General features: G+C 44.9%; 2 protein-coding genes across 6 annotated transcripts; one reads left to right on the top strand and one right to left on the bottom strand.

The window, feature by feature from the left end:
- Window positions 1-876: 876 nt before the first annotated feature.
- On the bottom strand, window positions 877-13,107 carry gpsm2 (G protein signaling modulator 2). 4 transcript variants are annotated; one of them, XM_010888258.3, is made up of 14 exons: window positions 12,908-13,107; window positions 12,150-12,188; window positions 8,929-9,283; window positions 6,313-6,534; window positions 6,059-6,194; window positions 5,804-5,943; window positions 5,524-5,647; window positions 5,244-5,359; window positions 4,224-4,488; window positions 3,905-4,117; window positions 3,110-3,289; window positions 2,845-3,043; window positions 2,031-2,239; window positions 877-1,918 (listed from the first exon to the last, which is right to left on the bottom strand). In XM_010888258.3, exons 3-14 carry the CDS (start codon window positions 8,991-8,993, stop codon window positions 1,748-1,750), a joined length of 2,040 nt encoding a protein of 679 aa, XP_010886560.1. In that variant the 5' UTR covers window positions 8,994-9,283; window positions 12,150-12,188; window positions 12,908-13,107; the 3' UTR covers window positions 877-1,747. The 4 variants fall into 4 exon arrangements, with proteins under 4 accessions (XP_010886560.1, XP_010886579.1, XP_010886588.1 ...); XM_010888277.3 differs by having other exon boundaries at window positions 2,845-3,001; XM_010888286.3 differs by lacking the exon at window positions 8,929-9,283.
- A 150-nt stretch (window positions 13,108-13,257) lies between these two features.
- On the top strand, window positions 13,258-23,958 carry LOC105021206. Of its 2 annotated transcripts, none has more exons than XM_020042928.3 (21): window positions 13,258-13,345; window positions 14,316-14,639; window positions 15,104-16,398; window positions 16,489-16,563; window positions 16,684-16,795; window positions 17,141-17,280; window positions 17,366-17,425; window positions 17,510-17,643; window positions 18,160-18,343; window positions 18,974-19,140; window positions 19,547-19,702; window positions 20,005-20,092; window positions 20,229-20,323; window positions 20,542-21,041; window positions 21,415-21,646; window positions 21,750-21,991; window positions 22,235-22,378; window positions 22,549-22,638; window positions 22,792-22,903; window positions 23,084-23,246; window positions 23,437-23,958. In XM_020042928.3, exons 2-21 carry the CDS (start codon window positions 14,432-14,434, stop codon window positions 23,590-23,592), a joined length of 4,353 nt encoding a protein of 1,450 aa, XP_019898487.3. In that variant the 5' UTR covers window positions 13,258-13,345; window positions 14,316-14,431; the 3' UTR covers window positions 23,593-23,958. The 2 variants fall into 2 exon arrangements, with proteins under 2 accessions (XP_019898487.3, XP_028972492.2); XM_029116659.2 differs by lacking the exon at window positions 13,258-13,345 and adding an exon at window positions 13,454-13,884.
- Window positions 23,959-24,739: the final 781 nt, after the last annotated feature.

Raw genomic sequence — 24,739 nt, 5'->3', positions numbered from 1 at the left:
GTGGAGCTGGAGGAGAGATCACATCTCTTAGTGACGCTGATGGAGGAGAGATCACATCTCTTAGTGACGCTGATGGAGGAGAAATCACATCTCTTAGTGACGCTGATGGAGGAGAAATCACATCTCTTAGTGACGCTGATGGAGGAGAAATCACATCTCTTAGTGACGCTGATGGAGGAGAGTGGGTGTAGCTTCTCCATTTAACAGGAGCCAGCTTGGCCTTGGCTGAACAATAAACCTTCTGCATTTCAGTATGCACATTCCTATGCACCCAAAATAATTTCAGTTGAATAAATGTTGTGAAACACCATCAGTCTACTATCATATATCATGGAAATTTCCTTATCACAATGCAAATAGTCACTAAGCATTGCATAACTACTGATGTAAGGTAGGTGCTTCAGATTTATGCTGTGTTCATGTGCTAGTCAGAACCAGGTAACTTAAAAAACTGACTAATTCACTAAAGATAGTACATTATTACTACAAAATGTAAGGAAATCAGACTTTTGTGAATTTCTTAGTTCCAAACCAGAATTTGAACAAGGCTATAGTTTTAAAAGTTACGTATGTTTCGGCAGATATTACAAGCAAGTAGAAAAAACACATTTGCTTTCCAACAGAAACATCAGTATTATGTTGGAGATATGACTGAGAATTGGCGGTATGGCCTCGCAAGACTTAACACCTCACCAGCAAACTCAGAATTCCAGGGGCAGTCATTTGTCTCTTCCATGTGCCATCTCCATATGGGACGCTATTCTGAATATAAAGAAAGCATTGGCTTCCTTCAGATGTAATCATTGGAATTAGTACACCAAACATTTTGATGGTATGTTAAGACAACACGGCAAAGTACATGATTTCTATACCAAATCAATGAGGCTTTATTCCTCTGATTTCATTTTTTTTAAAAAGCATCAGTGCCCCTACAGGTAAATTGATAACTGTATCACAGATGGTTTAGGCTGAAAAAGCAGTTATTTTACAATTTCTCTCCTAAATGAGGAATCCCCTCCCTCCCTTCATGACCATTAACAAACACAGACAAAAAAAAACAACTCCGAAAGACAGTGCTGTACCTGACAGTCCAATCTACATCAGAAACATCTGGTGCAAATCAAACCAACCACATCAAGCCAAGAGTAGAGCTGAAAACAGCAGTATGGAAGAGCTTTGTAAAACATTGTTTTCTTTACAATAAGTACAATAAATACACATCTGCCATCATCACTTATGTATCTAAAGATACATACTTGGGTAGTAGTGAAACTGTCATATATAAAATCATACAAAAATAAGAATTATTCATAAAAATGCTGGTCTAATGTTAGTTCATGTTCATCTGTGCAGATACATGTACTATACGTCCAGTTAAGGTCTAGAAAGAGTACAAGATTAAACCTTTCCCTTTAGGAAAGATGGAGAACAGTTGTCTGGATAGTGTCTAGAACCCTCAGCGGGTTCCTTTAGAATTCTTGTATGTTTCCACTGTACAAAAATGTTCCCTATATGGTACAACATTATATGCTAATAGTGCTTTCAACTGGGACCACACCATTGTGGTCTCTGGTAAAGACTTAAAAGACCAAGTGAAATGTAGTCTATATAAACGCCCTTTCCCCAGTTTGATAATTGCCATGTCTTCATCTTTACAAGTGCACATGCTCATACACTGGTTTCCTCCAGAGATGCCCAGTGCTCGAGGTTTTCCTCCCACTGTCAGGGCCCTCTCCCTGGGCAAGGCCTAGTGGGAGTCGGGCCATGCTGCGGAGCTTGCAGTAGAGGGCAGGGTGACCCGCTGCTCGTCCATGCGTTTGGCCTGGGACCTCATGATGAGGCTGAAGAAGTCCTCGTCTGGGACAGTGGGGCCTCGGGCCGGAGGAGGGGCACAACGCTGGTCGTCGAGACGGGAACCCTGAAAGGGGTAGGGGGTGGCGATATAGGTGAGAGAACAATGGAACTGTTACTTTATCTGAGAGACCTAGCTCAATGTGTGGCCCTAGGAGAAATCTGTTTACTACACACACCTGGCACTTGACAAGCATGTCGAAGAAGTTGTCGTCAGGCTCGGCGTTGTCTACGTTCGCTATTAGGTGGCTGAGGACACCTTGGCTTCTGTGCTGGTTCAGCCGAAGGCCGGGCAAACTACCCTCTGGGCCTTCACCGTCCTCTACCCGGCGACCCTGGACACCAGAGGCAGACCCCAGGCCAGCTACTGCTGCCGACTCGGACAGTGCTGGAGGAATGAGAGCTCATGGGGATCACAAACATGTATACTGGTGTGTGTGTGTTAGGGGTGTGCAAAGCAGCCAGTATTTGTATCTGTATTTGTATTTGTTAAGGGGGGAAAAGTATTTGTATTTGTATACGAGTAAAATTCAAATTCGTTTTTTTTTTGCGTTAGGGCTGGTTCACCCGATTGCAGCATAATGAAATAATATCCCGATCAAACTCTGCTTCCTGAAAGTTATAAATTGCCTTTGTAACCCAGTTAAGGTACAAAAATCTATTTAACAAAATTGTGACACAGTTAAGTTTTTTCGCTCAGCCGAGCGCTCTCTGTTGCTGTGTGGAGAATGGAGATGTGTGGAGCAGCCTGTGTCAGTTACCGCTTTTATTATTTTCCCCTCCCCAGACTGAACGTCACTCACTCATCTGGGCATGTACTGGGTCTCATGAGAAAACGCTGCTTTTCGATATAACGGTTTTCTTGTTCCCGAATACAATTTTTTTTTAAAGTATTTGTTTGAAATAAGTATTTGTAAAAACCACGTTATTTGTGCCTTTCCCAATACCATATTGGGCTCCACCCCTAGTGTGTGTGTGTGTGTGTGTCTTTACATTTCCTCAAGGCTCTGGGTGGAGCGTCAGATGAGCTGGTGCTGACTGATCTGGTTTTCTCATGTATGGAACAGCGCTGATCATCCATCCGGTTGCTTTGGAAACGGCTCAGCAGGTCAAAGAAGCCTTCGTCACCGAGCATATCTGGACTGGCTCTCTGACAGGATGAATACTTGGTGTCAGCAGCTGTCACTCTCTCCTTCACACACAAAACACATTCAGCAGGTGCATATCCGAAGTGCTAAACATCCAGGTTCCCACAAACCTTCTGTGGTCCATGGGCCGTGGTCTGGAGGGTGTTACTGGTGTCCTGTAGGACTTTACTGGAGCTTCCTGCCTTGTGCTTCTTGCTTCGTAGACGGTTGACAAAGAAAAGCTTGGAGGAGGTCTTAGCCAGGGAGGGTTTGGACTGCTTGGTCAGGATGTCACTGCTCCACTTTTGACCCTAGAGACAAGAGGACATGTGAAGCTTTACAACGATCACTAAACACAGGTATCTCAACAAAAAAATGTAAATCTAATTGGAAACTTGTTTAAATAAACCCCCATAAGAATATGCCAATATTGAGACCAGTTATGTGTTTCTTCTACACAAATGAAGCAGTGCGCTGGCAAAGTGTGCATTTGTTTATGTTGTCACATGTATAGTTTCCTCAACATTGACCAATACAACATGGGTTGAATGGGATGTAAACGTGTCCTCTGTGTTCCTGGCACCGATATTGTCGAAAACAACCTGTCAATTATGTAGGCTTCCCAAGGCTACATGACCACGTTAAGGATGCAGTTCATCATACCTGCTTTCATTAGTAGCGTAGTAAACTAGATGCTTAGAGTCATATTGAGAGGACAACACCTAATCACTGAGTGACTCCAGGTTTAGTTCCATCTAATGCTTATTCTCTCAACATTTACCCATTAATCCATTTTGAGACCCATGTTTTCTCAAATAATTTCACAGACAAAAAAAAGATTCCACCGTGTCAAACAAACAAGCAGTTTATCGATGCTGATAATATTTAACAGAACCTTTCGGTTTCCATCACACCCAGCGACCTACATTGATCTTGTCTGGGGTGAGCTTCATGAGCTCCAGGTTCTCCATGCTGTGTCTTCGTCCCATCCTTGGCCTGGCTCCGTGGAGGTTCTGGTCCAGGTCCCTGATGGGGTTCTCGGAGAAGGTGGAGGTGTTGGTGCTGTAGCTCAGCCCCAGCACCATCTGCAGGTCCGACACGTTCATACGGGCCGTCAGCTCTCCGCTGCGGTCACCAGTCTGAAACACACACCACTGGGATTGACCGCGCTGCACAGCACTGTCCAGTCTACGCCATGTTGACCGCTGCATACTGAACAACTGCAGGGAACAGGGGATGCGGTACCTCTTTGGAGATCTCCAGGTGTTTCTCAGCGAAGTGCATGGCCTGGTCGTGGTTCCCCAGGGCCGTGTGAGCGTTCCCTAAACTCCAGCAGGCCCGGCCCTCACCAATCCGGTCATTGAGCTCCTGTGCGATGATGAGGTGTTTGAGGTGGTAGTCGATGGCCCGCTCGTAGTCCTGCAGGAGGGTGTAGGTGTTGCCCAGGCTGTAGCAGGCCTGAGCTTCCACCGCCCGGTCCTTCAGCTGTCTAGCCAGCTGCAGAGTCCTCCTGACCACCACAGCACAACCACATCAGTCTCATTTGTCATGAAACACACATTCAAATGAAAGGCTATTTTGCCCTTGAAATTAAGTAAAACAGCCCATATGCAAGATTTGTACTGTACTATAAGCACAAGCATAAATGACCAGAAGACATCTGCAGTCAATGCTTTAAGATAATCTTTCAAATATTTGTTTCTACAAAATTGCACCCCCCCCCCCCCTTCTGAGCGAGACGACTACTGTCTCGCTCAGAAAGGAAAAAGGGAGGAGACAAGTTGTCATTGTTTAACATTCCGTCTTGTAAATATTTGTGGATGAATTCTACAGAGCCCCTTTAAAAGGCACCATGCAGACATACACAGATCTAAGACACACAAACTCACTAATATACGCTGGCCCTTTTAACATTGTGTTAAAATCTGTTTGCTGGCCCTTTTAACCATAGTGGCTACAATCAGTCCCCTGAAAAGTCTATGGTCTTAACTGTGTTTACTAAAAGCCAGCTGACATTCACACTGAAGCTCAAGATGGGTCCCATCTGTTCTGAAACTCTTGATTAGCTATCTGAACACTGTGGACAGGTACTCCTAAAGTCTTCAGCTGGCAGGCCGACCCCTCAGTCCTCTATAGTTTTCGTCCCGGGGAGGAGTAGGGAGCAGTTTCAGAATCTGCATCGCTTTCTCTTCTGTGATTAAGTTGAGTATCTGTATCAGCACATCTGATCTGGACTCAACGGCACAGGGAGTACACATCACTCACTTGTAATGCTCAGCTGCCACCTCAAACTCTCCCAGGAAGATAAATGCATTCCCTAGGTTGCAGTAGGCCCTTCTCTCTGCTGAGCGGTCACCAAATTCCTTTGCAATCTGAAGGCGCTGGGAAAGGAGAGGAAATGGACGTTTTTTCACAGTGGGGTCAATTCAGGGCTCAAACACACCCATATGATGGAAAGAGTGGATTTTCCATGCCACATCAGTGTAATTCTGATTGAATAAAACCCCAAATTCAAAACTACTATTTTACAAACTCATTTCATTACCTGTTCATGTGACGCTACTGCATTCCGAAAGTTTCCTAACAGGTACTGCGTGTTGCCAAGGTTACCATATGTTCTGCCCTGGGCAGCCCTGTCTCCGAGATCCTTCACTATGGATAAGTTGGCTCTGAAGAATACATGAAGTTACATAAATATATATACATACAGTCTTAAATATATCTCTACACGATTACACTACAGAACCGTTACATGTACCATGATATGTACTCTCCAGTAACTGCTTTATAAAGGGAAACACCCGCGCGCACACAGCCTAACTTACTGGTAGTATTCTGCTGCTTTCCTAAGTGCAGTCATGACCTCGTCAGGGAACTCCCCCGGCTCTGCACCGCTCCAGCAGATGCTCTTGCCTTTGGCATGATACACATTCCCAAAGTTATAGAGCGCCCTTGCCTGCCCCACCTAACAGGGAGACAGAAACACAGCTGCAACAGGTCAACACTGAAACAGAGGGAAAAGTCCAGTGGCATAAACATGCAGCGAGTCCCGATAACCATAATCCAATCATCAATGTCACCTTGTCAAACAGGTCCATGGCAATGTCCAAGTGTCTCTGACAGCAGACCACAGCCTCATCAAACCTCCCCAACACCTTCAAAGTGTTGGCTAGGTTACCACTGGCCTTGGCCTCTCCCAGCTGGTCCCCAACGGTCCTGACAGGGGGAGAGGACATGTCATTAACAACACGCAGGGGGGGGGGGGGGGCCGGGTTCTACACCGGGACAGTTCCTCGACACTCAAGCCCCAGGCGTACTGTAGGTGTGATCCTACCTGGTCAAGGTGAGGTCGTGGTGGTGAAACTCCAGTGCCTTGGCATAGTCGTGCAGGTGGAAGTAGGCATTGCCCAGCTGGCTGTAGATGGCACTCAGAACCTGCAGGTCCTCCGTACCGACCTGGATGGCTGCCTCAAAGAAGGACACCCCCGCGTGGTAGTCACCAATCTTACAGAGCCGCTCCCCCTCAAGGGCCAGTTCCAGGCAGGATGCCTCCATCCTACAGGGGTAGAGGCCTTTTAGACGGCAGTTTGGGAACAGAGATTTCCTCTGATTGGATCCGGTTCGCCACCGGATGCAAACCTGAGAAAATATTCTGGTCCAATTGAAGCTATAGTCCCTTACCGCAAAAACAGACTCGGAACTATACATCTAAATCAGTCTAAACGTTCTAAGCGTTTGATGGAAGTGTATTCTGCCCTGCCTGTAAACCCAGGACTAGCACCTCCTCATCCTACAGCAGACTGAATGTTGAGTTTGTTTGGAAATTTCCTTCCATGGCCTAAGAACAATAGCCTTGGTTTTTCAGGGTGTTTGTTATGGTAAGGCTGACTTCCTCTTCATGCTGTCCCCCTGCATGGCGTAAGGGATCTCGGGCTGTTCTGCGGAGGACTACTCAGGGAACCTACGCCTACAGAACGTTACGAAATTCATAAAAAGTTGTATTACAGGAAATAGGCCAGATGTAGACGATTACATTTCTACAATGTGGGCTCTTAATTTGTCTCAGTTTCTCACAACAACATAATCCTGCAGCAACAGGACATCCGATAGGTATGTGGATTAAATGATGGACCGCCTTCCTCGCATTGGCTTGATCAACTGTGCATTGAGGCAAACCAAGGCTGACAGGTAGAAGCTTTAAAAACCTTGACAGTGAAAAATGCTCACACCAGCACAATGATTCTATTTAAAACACAGCATCTGTAGGTGCAAAATTATAATCACATGAAAATAGAGCAATTTCTGTGTTCAGTTGGGTGAGATGTTTCATTCCACTAAACACAGCCTACTCCTGGTCACTTCAACCTCAAACGGGGACAGAGAGGAGAATCCACTTGGACTGGGTGATTAACATGTTAGTCATATTAATGCAGCCTTGCTTCCATTTCTATATTGTCCTTGCCATCAACATGTTCAACTGAAAAATGGCCACCGCTACGCTGAAAAAGAGATGTGATCACACACGTTTTCTACTTCAAGTTCTCCCATAAATCGAGTGCCCAACCAGTGCAGGGTCCATCAAATGACACTGACGTTAGATTTTCCCTCCTAAACAAGTTATGCATTATTAAACTTTGCAGACAGAATGGATTAGAGCTGAAGGAAACAATGACTGGTACTTTTTTGGTTAACTGTACAGAAATTTGACCTTTTCAGCATTACAGAGAATGGAAAACATTTGCATTAAGACAGTGTCTGTCATACCTTGAAATTACAATAAAATGATTTAACTGTAGTGCTGAATTCTTTACCCCGGTCATTCCAACACACTCTAGCCCTACCTGGGTGTCCTCCTCCTCCTACAACAGCACATGGTACATCTGAAAGACATCTAGAGTGGCTTCCACCGGCTTTTAAAGATGATTCATGTGTTACAGTCGAAGGTTAAATACATTCCAGACATGGGCTGAGGAAACCTATTTTTAATGTCTCACTAAGCTTTTTATTTTTTTACTAAAACCATGAAAACTTCCATTCACCAGCCACCAAATTACTGAATGCCTCTAAATATGGTTTAATACTCGGCTAACCTTGAGGACAAACAGGAACATCTACAGTCAGCATTACATTAAGTAATCTACTTGTCTCTGTCCTTGTCACCTGGGATTAAAAATGCTGCTGGACAGCATTAAACAGCTTTGTCTCCCCGTCTGTGATTCAGTTGGCCCGGGATGTAGAACATTTGAATGAAAGAGTTTTTATGAAAGAGTGAGTTGCCCTTTATGGCTTGATTCAACAGTAACAATGAAGCTTTGAGAACAGACGTGAAACAGTTTTCACTTCAATGCAATGGCCCACAGTCAACGGCTGGTTGTATAGGGAAGCGCTGCCAGTCAGTGATGAATATACAGTCATGAGGCCTTCTACAAATGGCAGTCCTTCACCTATGTCAAAGTAGGTGACAATAGACTAATGTGGAAACTAGAAAAACAAAGCAAATCATCCTGAATGATTCAGAGGCTTGTTAAATATTGATTGAGTAAGAGCAGTTGTCACCGTTTCCCGGGTCCCACCTGTTGGTGCTCTTTACATTGGGCCAGGTGCTGGGTGACGCCTATCAGTCACTGACCTGCCTAGAGGCGACATGGGAACAGGAACCCTTCAGACAGACAGCGGACAGTCCCACAATCACGTCTCAACTCCACTTACATGGGAAGTCAAACTACAGCTCGAGTTCTATCCTATTCCGTCCTCAAAGATATGGAAAATGTAATCTCATCACAAGCAACAGACAGACAAAATCTAGGCCACTTAGACTACTGTGTAAAATCCCACACACAATCAGCGGCGTTCATATGTTGTGCGTACTTGGGGGTTTTCACTACTGAGGAAGGTTTAGGCGGGACATTGACAGTATAATGCACAAGTTCACGAGCAGGTTAATGCCTACCTGTAGCGGACATGATAAGACTGCTCCTCATCTCCAATGCTAACCAAAGAGCCAATGGGATCCATTGAAGATCATAACAAGTGGGACGATCCCAGTTTTAAATCCAAAAAAGTGTGAGAATGAAAAAACTAAACATGGAAAAACATCCACCGGTCCAGAAGGAATAAATCTTCAGAAGAAACTCTTCTTTCAATAAAACGTTGCTTGCCTGACTGTCCTTCGGCCACTCTAAACCCAAGACAGAGGACCATAGCCCCAAGAATGGCCAGAATATCCTGAGACACTTGTGCCTGTCAGTCCCTGAGGTGACTTGGCTTAGCGTGTCAGAGCCAGCCGGGCTCTCCTCAGCAGCCCTCTGTGAAGAGAACACAAGATGCTGTGAGTTAAGCCTCATTTTGGCCACGCAATGACGCCATGGTAACACCCACTAAACAGAGTGCTAAAGCAGGGAAGGGAGCGAGAGGGGGGTGAGAGGGGAGTGGATAAGGGATCACGGATTGGTATAGTGGCAGCTACCACACACAAGCTGCCAATCAATCATTAGTGCGCCGGAGTGCGCTAGGACGTTCTAGACCGTGAGGGTGAGGATGCAGCTAGCGTAGGCAAATGGAAGCCACGAACAGCGTTTTCACCAAGAACACCATTATATTCACCACTGCGAGGTCAATTAGGACACTTTGATTACACCTTTTATTAGTCAGTGAAAAGCGGGGAAAGTAGCTTGGGTGGCTGGCTGCATAGCCAGTGTGGAAATCCCTTTGGAAGTACAGTGATAAGCAATTGTAGTAGATAAAAGTTGCAGCTCCAAAGCAAGACCAACCACCACCTTGTTCCAGCACAAGGTCAAGACAGAAGAGCCCCTCTTTCAGTACGCACATGTTGTAGTATTAAATAAAGCTATTCCAGAAAACAAATGAAGAAGACGACCACTAGATAATGTACAGGACAGACAATAAAAAACATTCAAATGTACACTGCAGACATGTTAAATTATGAATTTCATACAGCATTTATAACGGCATTAAAGACAATAATAAATAAATAGCAACGATTATTTAAAGACTAATCCCAGAGACATTTTAGACATATTCAACTACAACTAGAGTGTGGATACAGCCTAATAAAAACAATGCATCAATTATCCTGAAATCCAACAGAAGTGGTTTAATGATGATACAGTATGTGAGGTAGGTCAAAGAGCGGCAGGGAAGTCAGACCTGAAATCCAACAGAAGTGGTTTAATGATGATACAGTACGTGAGGTAGGTCAAAGAGCGGCAGGGAAGTCAGACCTGAAATCCAACAGAAGTGGTTTAATGACGATACAGTATGTGAGGTAGGTCAAAGAGCGGCAGGGAAGTCAGACCTGAAATCCAACAGAAGTGGTTTAATGATGATACAGTACGTGAGGTAGGTCAAAGAGCGGCAGGGAAGTCAGACCTGAAATCCAACAGAAGTGGTTTAATGACGATACAGTATGTGAGGTAGGTCAGAGAGCAGCAGGGCAGTCAGACCTGAAATCCAACAGAAGTGGTTTAATGACAATACAGTATGTGAGGTAGGTCAGAGAGCAGCAGGGCAGTCCGACCTAAAATCCAACAGAAGTGGTTTAATGACGATACAGTATGTGAGGTAGGTCAGAGAGCAGCAGGGCAGTCCGACCTAAAATCCAACAGAAGTGGTTTAATGACGATACAGTATGTGAGGTAGGTCAGAGAGCAGCAGGGAAGTCAGACCTGAAATCCAACAGAAGTGGTTTAATGACGATACAGTATGTGAGGTAGGTCAAAGAGCGGCAGGGAAGTCAGACCTGAAATCCAACATCCTCGGTTGAACCCTCACCATTAAAACCCTGGCAAGACAGGCGGCAGAGCAGACATGAGGAAGACTTTCATCACACAGCCAAGAAGGATAGGAGTTTGGAGCAACAGCCTGTGATCAGATGTTTTACTTTACACTACTTCGGGAAATAACTGTATGTTAATAAGTCTTTGGCACACAAAGCCCATGTAATTAGATGGAAATATATAGCGCCAATCCTTCCCTTTCATTATGGCTTGATGATTGTACAGATACATCTTGGCATATGCAGACCTTACACATAAGAAGTCAATATAGAGTATGGGTTTGGCAACTATTCTAAAGACCACTTTGATTGCAACTTATGGGGGAACTTCGAGCCGCTATCTTTCATAGTGACAGATCCAATGAAATGTTTGCAGTAAGGCCCTAGCTAATGGCAATATTTTTACTGGATCTCCCCTCCTAATGTCATGATGTCCAATCTGCGATTACGTCCTGGCCGCAGAGATGAAACTACACTGCAATGAAGCAACTCAGACCACTTAGTGACTTCAATGTTTTCTATCATTGACTTCACCAGGGTTCAGGTTTAAGGAAGCCTGTTTTTTGACTGGACTAAAGTATTGCTTACATAAAGTACAGAGGAGGGTCCATTTCTGAGTGCTCTTTGTAGGTAACTTATATTCAGGGACCGGCTGGAAGACATCAACCCATGCCACAGAGCAGAGTTAGAACTGAAGTGCTGATTATCGAACCAGGTGAGACTAATGTCTGACTGCCATGCCGAGATGAAGGACATTTCAGCAAGCTTGTTTGGGCAAGTTTATTAATACATTTGTATTTGGGGAAGTTACATTTGTAATTGCTCATAATAAAAACTGGGGTCGGCTTTTCTCTGTTCTTCAGCTGCCAGGTGAAAGTGAAATATTAGTGTGTTAAGTTTAACCCCATTCTGCATAGGTAGTCTGTTCCGTACTCTCAAAAAAATGGCAAACTACACATGTTTATAATTAGCAATCAACGTCTGCCAGTGGGTGCACAGCCTTTTCCAGTATTGTGTGCCAAATGGGTGTGTAATGTTCACGTTCATGTGTTAGAGTGACAAAGCTACACTGTATGAAGCAGTGGATAAAAAAAATATCCATTAATTCAGTGCAGCTGTGGCAACAAAAGCAGTCCTTTGAGAGGCCAGCTTCACAGGAGGTGACCGCTGGCACCCACATCACAGCATGAACGGTCACCATGACCTAATCCTTAATGTACTCACAGGGCAACATGTTCTTTTTGTGTCTACAGCCTCTTAATAGCCAAGCAAATGTGGAAACACCAAAAGCAGCATAATGCACAAGAGCAGGGATGCAGCCTGAAAATCACCACTGAAACAAACAGGACTAATCAAGAAAGAGAAGCACTCCTTACCTGATATGATTCACAGCAGGGATTGGGAATCTGAGAAGCCTGGTAAAATAAAAAGTATATAGATGGAAATGATATAGCCTAAAAAGGCTAAATTAATATCAATATCTAGTTACATTTTCATGTTTTCTTTATCATTTCGTTAACATATACATAGTGGCCTTATTTATTGCCCAGATGAGATGAAGTCATGATTTCCCAAATAAACATTTATATTGGTATGGGTACCAGCCTCCTTAGCTAACATTCCAGTCCCAGTACTCTGTTTTGGGAGTACTACTACAGTGGCATAGTAGCTAGAGACTGGTACATACAACATTAATATCCAATGATATATTGTAGACTGAATTACTGTTTTTGTAAATTGTCATATTGCACTTTGATAGTAACTAGAAACTGTTAGTTTACATTAGTATTTGCCCTGGTATACTGGTATAACGTACTATATATTTTGTACATTACAGTAGCAAATAAAATATATTTGTAAGAACACAGCTAAAGCGTTACAGTACTATTGTATGTACAGAAGGCGTTACCAACTCCGTGTGATTCATGTATTCTTGTCATCATCTAACACTGATATTAGCCAATCAAATTAAAATTAAAAGTGGCCAGTTCTAATAACCATTGCTATAATTTTATTTATTTGGGCTTGCTAGACTATGGAATTGGCACTAGTGAACAACCTGTTACATCTAGCTAATTAGCTAGCTAGCTGGGTAACGCTAGCTGGGTAGGTTGGCTACACCAAGTCCACTTACTTTAGGCGGTCCAGTTCGAACAATGGTTTTACTTCCCTTTACGATGCTTCGACTTAAAGGTAGAATTTGTCCAGTTTTAATCTACAACTCCATATTTACTGCAATAATTGCGTATACATTTGGCACTTTCCTAATGCCAACAAACAAACTTAGAAACTTTCGGGCAACGTCCATATGTGAAGAAAAAAACGTACGGCTACTCTGTGTTGTTAGACCAGTAGCCAATAAGAGAAGCAGATTCAAAGATAGCCACGCCTAAACATATTCCTTTCTGGGCCAATGAGATTTGAATAATGAATATCAACGGAAAGGATAATCGTGAATGTCATTATCTTGTAACTACTGCTGTGCGAAGTGTCAAATGGGTCAGCAAAAATGATGCTATCATCAGCAGACTAAAACAAAGACAAATGGGAAGAGTCTTTGTTGACAGCAACGGTATTTATATATGCATCTCAGTTTGGTGGTTGGGAAACAAAATAATGTAAAAAAAATTATGCCTGAAAAAAAATTATGCAAGCCTGTCAATAGGACTGTAAACGGCACTGCACTGAATACAATTAGGTTGTAGTACTGGCTTGATTGTTAGCCAGCTGACAATACTTTTGTAGGTATCTAGTTAGCCCCTAGCAAACTAAAAATATAAAACAGTATTGTTTATATTTCAAAAGCTCTGCGCTTGTCAACAGCGGGGAGGGATATGAGTGAGTCAAGTGATGTTTCCGAGTTACCGGAGCAACCAAACTCCTCCCATCGTGCCAGTCCAGACGTTTAGCGATACAATGTGCATAATTGATGAAGTCAAAGACATCTCCCTACCCAGAGCTTTAAACAGTGTCACAGACAGTACTGTAACTGGTGAGCTATGTCAGATCTTAAAAATCACATTAAAAGCAATGCACACATTTTAAACAAATTGCCAAAGATTGGCAAAGCTGACGTTGGACTGCTAAGGGTGTCTGGTCAGGTGAGTTTCGGTAAGTAAAGGTCTATGCTGATTGCTTAGCGGTAGAGGTAGACATTATACATTATAGTATGTTTCGGTACCACTGTGTTTGACACTTGTGTGAGAGTAGTTATTATCCTAATTAATTTTTACTGCATATGCCTTAGTCTGACATGCTTTTGAACTATAGAATTGTAGCGAACGTGTAATGTTGAAGAGCTGTCACACAATTTGTATACGGACGTACACTTGTTAAGGCTGATTTGGCTTCTCACATTATAACGCACACATTCTCTCACTCATGTTCAAACATAAACCTACCATCAAACACCCAGATCACTCACACCCACACCATTACAATGCATACATTTGATATATTGTTGTCAGATCACTGCCTGTGTTGCTAAGGAATAAACACAGCCGTGGTCCATTCGATTCCCTACTCCATCTCTGTATCTGCAGGCCTGACTGGAAGACCAGACTCAAGGCATTGACCCAGATAACCAGGTCCTTTTTTTAAGGACGGGTGGTTTTTGAGAGAGCAGGTCAACATTAGGGATATTTCTGACTGAGGACACATGGAAGGGGAAACTGAGGACCAGAAAGAGGACTCAGAAGCCTTTTCTCCACATGCATTTGTGTTGTGGGAGAAGTGTATCCAGCAGAGTATCTTTGTGGACCTGAGTGAGGACGAGAGCCTTCACTTCAGTGATCTGGAGGGCTCCTTCACTGTGCAACTCTCTCAGGCAGATTCAGCTGCCTCAGAAAATAGCATCCACCTCAGTGGTAAGGCATACCCTGTAAATATGCTGTATAAAAAAATTCACTCTTGCACATTTAAAAAATATTATCTAAGCAAATCTTCTTGAAAACACTGTTATGTGCTTTCTTTTGCCACAGCTAATTGACTTTTTGTAAACACAAGTTTTGATTTAGCAGAAGCAACCACTTAATTCCAGAAGAAAGTCCAAAATGCTTGTCACATTTGTATAAAGTATGTTTAGTAACTGTCATTAATTACGCTAGTACCAACACCATTGTTGTACTTTAGTCATTTCAAATCATTAATGTTTATACTTAAACTTACTGAATAAAATATAAAATGTTTCGTCCCATTTGTATCAATTCAGGATACAGCACATATCTTAATCTGTATAGAACAGATCAGCGAGCCATGATGTCACTGTGACACATCCTTCTGTTCTGATGGAAGTTTCCTGACACCGGTTTTTACTCTGTGTCATTCGTAGGGAATGTAGAGCTGTCCCTGTCTGACCAAGGCGACTCAACAGGTAAGAGCAGCTGTGTCAGTAGCCAGAGTGAGAGAGTGGTGGAAGGGGATCTCAAGACCAGGGGCAGCGTGATGCATGTGTCTGCCCAGAGACCCAACACTGAGCAGGAGCAAACCATCTTGGATGGTGAAAACCCAGCAGACACCTCCGATGAAGACCAGGAGGATCTTCCGTATGATGGAGAACTGGGAAGCCAGTATATTAACCCCAAAACTAAAGACAGCCGCAACTCTGTGGAGCATTCACAACGCAGTCTTTATGATTGTTCAGATTTTCCGGCAATGGTTAAACAGGTTAATATCATAAAGGATCCTGTGCAGATAGCAATCAACACTATGAGCCCTGCGTGTTTGACTCCCAAGGGTGAGAGTAAAGTAGCTTTGATTGACTCTACCAAAGCAGCAGAGTCTATTTCGACACACAGAAGCACCGTCGGTCAAGCCCCATACCCAGACATCACCCAGCTGCTTCTCCGTCACTTTTCCCAGGATGAGCTGCTCTGTTCAGGCAGGCTGATCGAGGCTGAGACCCTGCCGGAGGTGTCCCTTCTGGACAGCAGTGTGGATGAGTCAGTTCGGAGCAGGGCCCCATGGTGCAGCAGGACGTGTAGCCCCAATAGAGATATTGGCGCAAGCCCACAGCACAGCAGCACAGAGGGGCCCAGCAGCAAGAGTGGGAGTCAGAACCTACAGGATAAGGATGAAGAAAGGAGTGTTTTTAGAAATCCAATGAGAAACCTGAAGGACAAAAATACAGGGAGAAAAAGTCCAACTGCTTCAGAAGAAAATGACAGAGGGTGTGCTGATGAGTCTTACAATAGTGACATCAACTATCCTGAAAATAGTGACAGATCAAACAGCAAAAGTAGCAGTGGTTCAGACCTAACCAATGAGAAAGATCAGATTGATGAAGAGGATGAGGAAGACCAACTACAAATAGTACCTCTCATCAGAACCAGGTCTTTTAGTGAATTAAAATATGGACAGGGCCAGGTCCACTTCCCTCTCCCTGATTTCTCCAAGGTGGCTCCTAGAGTGAAAGTCCCAAAGAATAACTATGGTTCGGTGAAACCTGTCAGTCAGTCTCCCGCCTTCCTCAGAGCCAAGTCATCACCAAGCATGCTGGGTAGGTCCTCTGCTTTGGAGGTGATCAACAGAGCAATGGAAGACTCTATTCAGCCAGACAGAACTTATGCCTTCAGAGACCAGGACAAACAGACTAAACCGTCCTCAGGACTCGTGCATCATCTTCAGGTGGGTCATCCTGTCCAGTAGTAGAAACCACACATCACAATACAAATTAATCATACATCCTTTAAGCACAACACAATATCTGTCTTTTAGGCTGAATATGATAAGTTGCTGACTAAATATGCCGAAGCTGAGAACCTCATTGATCAGATGAGACTGGGAACAAAAGTTAGTGTTTAAAACAAATATTTAAACACTTCTTTCTCTACGCTATTTCTCTGTTTCTGTTCTTAAGAGACTTTAGATAGCCTTCCTAAAAAATAAAAGTTAAACCAATTCTTTCAACAGACAAAAGCCCCCTCTGACTTTAAACAGGAGTTCGACATTGGTGACCAACCCGAAACTTTGTGTCCTGGTGGAAGCCATTTTGTATCTAGACTCTTCTCCAAGACTCCATCAGGCAAGATGCAGTCTCTGACATATGATATTGTGACAGGTCCTCATTCAGTTACAAATGACTTGGCCAAGAGCCCCCGGTTTCCTTAGAGATGGATAGGGTCTTATGACATATACAGTTGTATAGGTTACACTTACAACCTAACCTGTCAAAAGAGCTGGATTCAAGAAAGTATTTTAGAAAAGAATATAACACAAGCTTATTACATAACCAGCTGAAATCCAATAATGAAACATTAGTCATTCCTTATTATATTACATTTCTTTATCACATGAGATCATCATGAATTAGAAATACCTTCCAATTTACAATGGGTCTGTATTGTCTCAGCTTCCGTTATGTTTGCAGGACAATTTACTGATGAGCCAAACCAACAAAATCACTCTAAGCTGCCCGATAATTCTACCCACTCTGGCTTGCATTATCTGACTGAAGGGGAAAGGATGACCTGTGAGTTCAGGGATATTATCAGTCAGTTCATGCAGAAGGTAACTTGGAAAACATATCAAAGCTATGATGTGTTATCACCCATACATGCAAATTGTACTGAATTTCTATGCATTTTTTATACAGGTGGTTGAATTCAAAACGTGTTTTACTACCAATTTAATTACTATTGAAGAGCAACAAATGGTAAATATTTCCCTTTTTGGTCAATATCAGGCTATCATGTAATTATATTACCATATCCAACCATGGCTGCTGTCCTGCGTCCAGGTGTTTAAGAGTATAATGGGTGCCCAGGACCAGCTGGAGAGGCGGTACATAAGTAAAAAGGAAGAGCACAGAGCTCTGGAGATGCAGAACTACATGGGCCTTGCTAGGAACATGGGCCAGTTTGACCCTGAAAGGTTAGAGGTCAACTAATGTTTTTCATTGTGGGTGAGAAGTTTGAGTTATACATTTACATTCTAAATAATTTCCAGAGCAACTTACCTTGCTCAATGGCACAGGGAGAGATTTATCTCACATTTTTTTCCCGCTTGCCCAATGCTCTAACCAATAATGCTCTAACCACTAATGCTCTAACCACTAATGCTCTAACCATTAGTGCTCTAACCACTAGCCTGATGCTAATCACTCATCAGCTGCCTGATGCAGTTTATCTGTAGGACACTGACTCACTGTGGAATCCAACCTGAATCAGACCACGCTGACTCAACTAGTTTCTCTTTTCAAATAGACTTTCCAGCACGATTCAAGCAACAATGGTACAGTTTGGCCTGGCATAGTTTGGCACCAGTGTGAATTAGACAGTTTTGTGCAAAAGTAGGAACAGACAGACAGCCTGGGTGGTGTTGTGTGTGTAGAATTCAGCATCATTTGAGAGTTATGTAATGCGTATGACTATTTCTTGGTGTACCAAGGCAGGTGGAGGGGGAGATATTCAGGATAGGGATGCAGCTGGAGGACATTAAAGACCTTATCGACAGAAACGTGTGTGAGCAGAAGCTCTCCCCTCCCCACTCACCCCTCACACTCCAGCCACTGTGTGAGGAGGTCAGTCCTGGTCCACCCGGCCCCTCACCTCCACCAGCCCTGCCCCTCAAGGTAACACATCCTCAGTCGCTCAGGGTTCTTGCTTAATGACCTCTGTGACTGTGTATTTCCAAGCCTACTACACAGTTATTTCACTGTCAGCCGTGTAATGTCAAAGAACTAATGCACTGCGTGTAAGCATGTCAAATATAGCATTTTCAAGAAGCAACACGACAGAAGAAAATAAAAAAAATTCGAAATACAATCGATGATTTGCAAAACATGTTAAAATTACGTCAACAGTAGATACCAATTTATTTTGTATTTTTTATAGTGGATTCTTTCTTTAGGTGTGATCAATGGCACCGTCTGTGCTCCCATCTGACCTGCATGCATGTTGGATGTGTTGTGTGAGCAACATGAGAACCTTTCCTGTACAGCAGTAGTCCTCATTAAAACAATACCGTGTTCATTCCTAGAGCTATTGCCTTAGTCACCATAGTCTTGAGAGGCGGGGGGGGGGGGGGGGGGGGGGGGCAACTTCATACTAAGAAACGCAGCACAGGTCCTTGTTTTGGCGGAGCCATGTCCGTCACCCACATCGACTGATTCCAATTTCCAACAGGGCTCGTGTTTTTGAAGCGGACACGTTAGTTACTCAGCGCGCGTGAGCTCTCCCCTCATCAACCTCTCTGTGGTCAGGTTCTCACGTTACAGGACCCTGGCCCTTGTGTGTCCACGGGGGGTTATGAGACAGATGAGGAGGACGCCACTGAGGTCCGTGGAAATGATGGCTTAGACGTGTCCGGTGATGTCACACCTGCCGAATCCCCGCTCACCAGCACTGGGCACAGCAGTGTTAGTCTACGGTACACAGCGCTACTCAACACTTACGCTGCACTACTCAACGTTACGCCGCACAACATTGTTTAACCCCACGCTACTTTACACTACAGTATGCACCTCTATAGGCCTCATCATGTTTTACTGTTTTCATTCCTGTATATGATCCCCAGTAGATATCCTGTTTATGGAATCAATCAGTGGCAAACGGAAAGTACCAGAAATTGACATTTTCCTCCGCTGACTGTTCATGGATTTTGCAAGTGGATAGTGTGTGTGTGTGTGTGTGTGTGTGTGTGTGCTGACATCAGGCCGGCACGCTCCAGGACCTCTCTTGGCGGATAAGGTCTCAGCCAGATACAGCGGTGGTGTAAGGTTCCACTGGTACAGAGAACAGTGTTTGTGATTCTGTGTTGCCCTCTTCCTCATGAGGCTCTCACAAAGCTCCTTTGAAAGGCTGGACATTACCAACATAGATGAGGATGAAGAGGAAAATACCTCTTTCCTGTCAGAAGGGGTCGCTCAGAAAAGGGGCCAAGAGTATTTTGCTCGGCAGAACTCGCCAGACAGACTGTGGACACCTGAAAGGTTAGTGTTTTGGTGTGTGTGTGTGTGTGTGTGGCCTGTGCAGTACAAAGACTGGCACATTCGTTTTCTCCCCCCTTAGAATGTACAAGCTACCACATTTGAATAATGTGTAGGTCAAACAACTGCTACTCACTCGACACTGCAATTCTTACTGTGTCTGTTGGATTTGTTGATTTAGTTTTAGGAATGTAAGTGATACTGCCAAACAGCAGTTCAAACCATTTGTGAAAGGTATATTTTTGTGGGTCAAACCCCGACCAACAATGAGTAAACATCATATTGTTGTTATTGATGAACCCAAGCCCAGACTTGGAGTGTTTGGCTGTAGAGGTCTCGTCGTCTGATGTGAACACCCAGAGCATCAAAGACCAGACCCCCAACTCCTCCCAGGTGACCTCTGTTAGCTGTCCCATGTTGAAGTGTGTCTTTGTTAACTCTACTACTGTAGATAACACCAGAGTGACTGCCACAGATGATTGTCATGCTGTATGGAAGAGGCACAGCTACATGGATTCTTCTTTTGCAGAGTATAGTGAGCCCAGAGACAGACAGTGGGTTTGGGAGCTCTGATTTGAGTCGTCCAGCTACAGGACTGTCTCAACCAAAACGTGATACTGAACGGTAAATGAACACACAAACACACTCATACAGATGTTAACTGGTCAAGGCCAAGCCCTGTGGAGACACTAACTCACTAACTGATTAGTTTAGGTCTGTGGTCTGTGCATGTGTAACGCAACTTTAATGTGTGTAACAGTATAACAACCGGCCATTTTGACCTTGCTCTAACTGAAACAGACAACATCTTAATGTGGGACTATTATGTTTCTATTACCCAGCTTCAGGCTTCAGTCGGATGGGAACTCCAGTCCTATGAGTCTGAGTAACAGTGAAGGTTCCTGCTCCAACCTGCAGACAACCATGCATCAGCCTCAGCACACAGGACAGAGAAGACCCAGCCTGCAGATCCCTGTCCATCTGAATGGGGATATTGGAGACCAGAGACCCAGCCTGAAGACCCCTGTCCATCTGAATGGGGATATTGGAGACCAGAGACCCAGCCTGAAGACCCCTGTCCATCTGAATGGGGATATTGCAGACCAGGGACCCAGCTTGCAGACCCCTGTCCATCTGAATGGGGATATTGGAGACCAGAGACCCAGCCTGCAGTCCCCTGTCCATCTGACTGGGGATATTGGAGACCAGAGACCCAGCCTGCTGACCCCTGTCCATCAGACTGGGGATATTGGAGACCAGAGACCTGCTCAGCTGCAGTTTTCCGGCACTGCAGTGGACTACTGGTTGACCAGTACCCAGCTCATACCTGCAGAACCAACTGGTAAGTGATGAGGATTCACATAGTGCCTTTCTGCTGTTGTAGTGGCTGTCTTTCTGCTGTTTTAGTGGCTGTCTTTCTGCTGTTGTAGTGGCTGTCTTTCTGCTGCTGTAGTGACTGTCAGCTGTTGTAGTGGCTGTCATTCTGCTGTTGTAGTGGCTGGCTGTCTTTCTGCTATTGTAGTGGCTGTCTTTCTACTGTTGTAGTGGCTGTCTTTCTACTGTTGTAGTAGCTGTCTTTCTACTGTTGTAGTTGCTGCCTTTCTGCTGTTGTAGTGGCTGTCTTTCTGCTGCAGTAGTGGATGTCTGTTTTCTGTTGTAGTGACTGTCGATGTTCTTCAGCAAAGACACTGACCTCTGTGCTCTATTGTACACAGACTCCCCCAGTGAACACAGCCCTGATCGCCTGTTAAACCCCCCCCATAGCGTCAACATGGACACCATAAAGAGAGACAGGCCCTCCCATAGCGTCAACATGGACACCATACAGAGAGACAGGCCCTCCCATAGCGTCAACATGGACACCATACAGAGAGACAGGCCCTCCCATAGCGTCAACATGGACACCATACAGAGAGACAGGCCCTCCCACTCCTGTTCATGTCACAGGTTGGTCTAAAAAAGTAGGAAATCAGTAGGAAATCAGGTCAGACTGTCAGGAAATACCTCAGAGCGGTCCAAAGGTCTCAAAAGTCTCTCTGCATGTCTCTAGCGAGGCCATCCAAGCCCTGCAGTCAGAGGTGTCCCAGCTGAAGAGAGACCTGGAAGAGGGCCTGGTCCAGCTGCCACACCTCTCCCAGAGGATCGACCAGCTGACCTACAGATGCAGAAGGCCCAAGCCCCGGTCCAGGACATCCCACCTCAACATAGCAGGGAGCAGACAGAGTCTAACCCACACCAGGTCCAAGATTCTAGACCTGATTTCCTCAGACATAGACTTCAGCAGCAGCAAAGGTACATTACTGTGGTGGACTAGTGCCTTTACTGTATCAAATACCAACCGGTAACATCAACTGGGTTAAGTTCTGTGTATGCCTAATGTAATATAGCTAGCAGCTAGTATTGCCAGATGTAATATTGATTATATTATGTATATACAGTGTGTCAATCATTGTATTGTATTGTATTGTGTGTTCATTGTTTTACTTCTACATATCTGCAGTACATTCACATGCTGCCCATGCTGGTTCTCTCTAGATGCAGACAGCATGAAGTCTGACCGGTCGGGGATCCCCCTGCCATTCCACAGCACACCACAAGGTGGCAGGAGAGGGGGCAGCAAGCCATACTCGTGCTTTGATAGACCATGGAAACCCCAGGGCAAAACACACTTCAATACAGGTTGGTGTTCCTGGTAGTGACTTTCTGCTTATGGGTGTACAACACAGATACACTGGAAAAGTGTCTTTGTTATATTACGGAAGTTATATTACGTTTCAGCTTGCATAATTATCCCTAATGATGTCTTCGATTGTCCTCAATGTAGTTGTGTATTCCTCAATTTCTTCTAGCATCTGAGGAGATCTGTGTTATGGAGACCTCATACTCTAGTCCACCTGCACTCCGGCTTTCACACAAGAACAGCAGGCTCAGATTCCCTTGTAAGGACCAGTAACCAGCCCAGAACTTCTTTAAGACCCCGTTGTTACTGGCTGTTACCATGACTACTCTCCCTGTTTCAGTGTGAGGTTTTTGCAGATTGGTTGTGGTTTTGATGTTGATCCTGTTTCTGTTCTGTGTTTGGTCCGCTGCAGCAGCCACTGGTGACTGGGATAATGTCTACTCTAAGGGCCGGCATCCTCTCTCCATTCTAGACAAGCCTCTATTGCAAGTCAACTATGGGTCTTCCTGTAGTTTACCTGCTGGGTAACATATGTTTTTGTAATTGATTGATAATCTATCTGCCTTATTTAAATTCATATCCTCCACCTTTTTCTTAATCTCAGTCAGCAAATTTTAAAGCGAAGAACAGCTCGGATGCTTCCAGGGTTTAACGGTCCTATCTGCTAAAGTACTTACAGACTCTGCTATCTTCGGTTTCAACAGTTTCAAGGCTCGGGAGCAGCAGTCTGTATCCCACCATCGGAGACGGTCTACCCAGTCAGACTCAGCCCTACTGCCCAGCAATGTGTACTTTCAGCGGATCCTTCCCCTAGCTGTCAGCCCCCTCAGGGCCGGAGGCAGAGCCGGCAGGCACAGGGCCAACCAGGTGAGGCAGGCCACATTGGACACCGTTCTTTCAAATCAATGGGTGCCACTGTAAGAATTGTAATCCTACAGGAAGAAGGGGTTTCCGGTAAGTTGTTCTAATTTTACACCACCAACGCTTCCCTGATGTAAGTAAATAAAAGTTGAGTATTGGGTTTTTGACAAAGTGTTGTTGTTATTTTTTATGTTAGGATGAGGACATCAACAGGACGTTGGACAGGGCTATCGAGGCAGCCAGGTGTATGAAGAGGACCACTGATAGGATGGCCAAGAGCCTGTCAGCTGACCTGGCCAAAGCCGCGTTGTCCAGGAAGTTATGTGCCCTTCACCCATTGACTGGCTCCTAACACTCTGGCTCAGCCCTGGGATACTGCTGCTCCTTTAGGGCCAATGGATTTATATTGAAACACAATGTTCATGACCTTTCTGTAAATATCATGCGTTTGAAAAGATACTGTTTGTTTGAGTCATTTCACATTTACTCATATCTTTTGGCAACCTTTTTCTCAAACCACTATCAGCATCTTCTTGCAAAATGGCAAACGTGTTAGAATTAACACCCAGCGCTGTTTCTGTTGGTCCACTGTAAATGGAAATTTAAAAAGTTACCTGCCTCTGTAATGATTAGCTCAGTACTACTACTATAACAACCAGTGTAATTCATCCGTTTCAGCCTGTGGAAACCTTACATTGTCAACCAGCCACCTATACACCCTTCCCCAAACACAGAGGGACAAAGGCTATTTTAATAAAACATTACATTAGAGAAAAGGCTTCTTTATGACAAAAAGAGGAGACGTATTGACCTTTCCCCTCAGCTGACTTACCGGACGCACTCCCTCAGAGCCCCATTTTTCCTCTGTCAGTCTCAGCCCGCTGGTGTCTGCCGTGGTGCCGGTGTCTGCCATGGTGCCGGTGTCTGCCGAGGTGCCGGTGTCTGCCATGGTGCCGGTGTCTGCCGCGGTGCCGGTGTCTGCCATGGTGCCGGTGTCTGCCGAGGTGCCGGTGTCTGCCATGGTGCCGGTGTCTGCCGTGGTGCCGGTGTCTGCCATGGTGCCGGTGTCTGCCGAGGTGCCGGTGTCTGCCATGGTGCCGGTGTCTGCCGCGGTGCCGGTGTCTGCCGCGGTGCCGGTGTCTGCCGCGGTGCCGGTGTCTGCCATGGTGCCCATGTCTGCCGTGGTGCCGGTGTCTGCCGCGGTGCCGGTGTCTGCCGCGGTGCCGGTGTCTGCCGTGGTGCCGTGTCTGCCATGGTGCCGGTGTCTGCCATGGTGCCGGTGTCTGCCGTGGTGCCGGTGTCTGCCATGGTGCCGGTGTCTGCCGCGGTGCCGGTGTCTGCCGCGGTGCCGGTGTCTGCCGTGGTGCCGGTGTCTGCCGCGGTGCCGGTACCTTTGTGGAATCATGCGTTTACATGTTGTTTTTGCTCTGGGTGCCTGAAGGGAGGTTTTCAGAGCAATATTCTTTATATTCAGTCCTTTCCACAGTTTCCAGGAACAA

The sequence above is a fragment of the Esox lucius genome, chromosome 3 (assembly GCF_011004845.1).
Source record: "Esox lucius isolate fEsoLuc1 chromosome 3, fEsoLuc1.pri, whole genome shotgun sequence".
In the NCBI taxonomy this organism is placed as follows: domain Eukaryota; kingdom Metazoa; phylum Chordata; class Actinopteri; order Esociformes; family Esocidae; genus Esox; species Esox lucius.
This window is presented reverse-complemented; position numbering and strand designations above follow the sequence as displayed.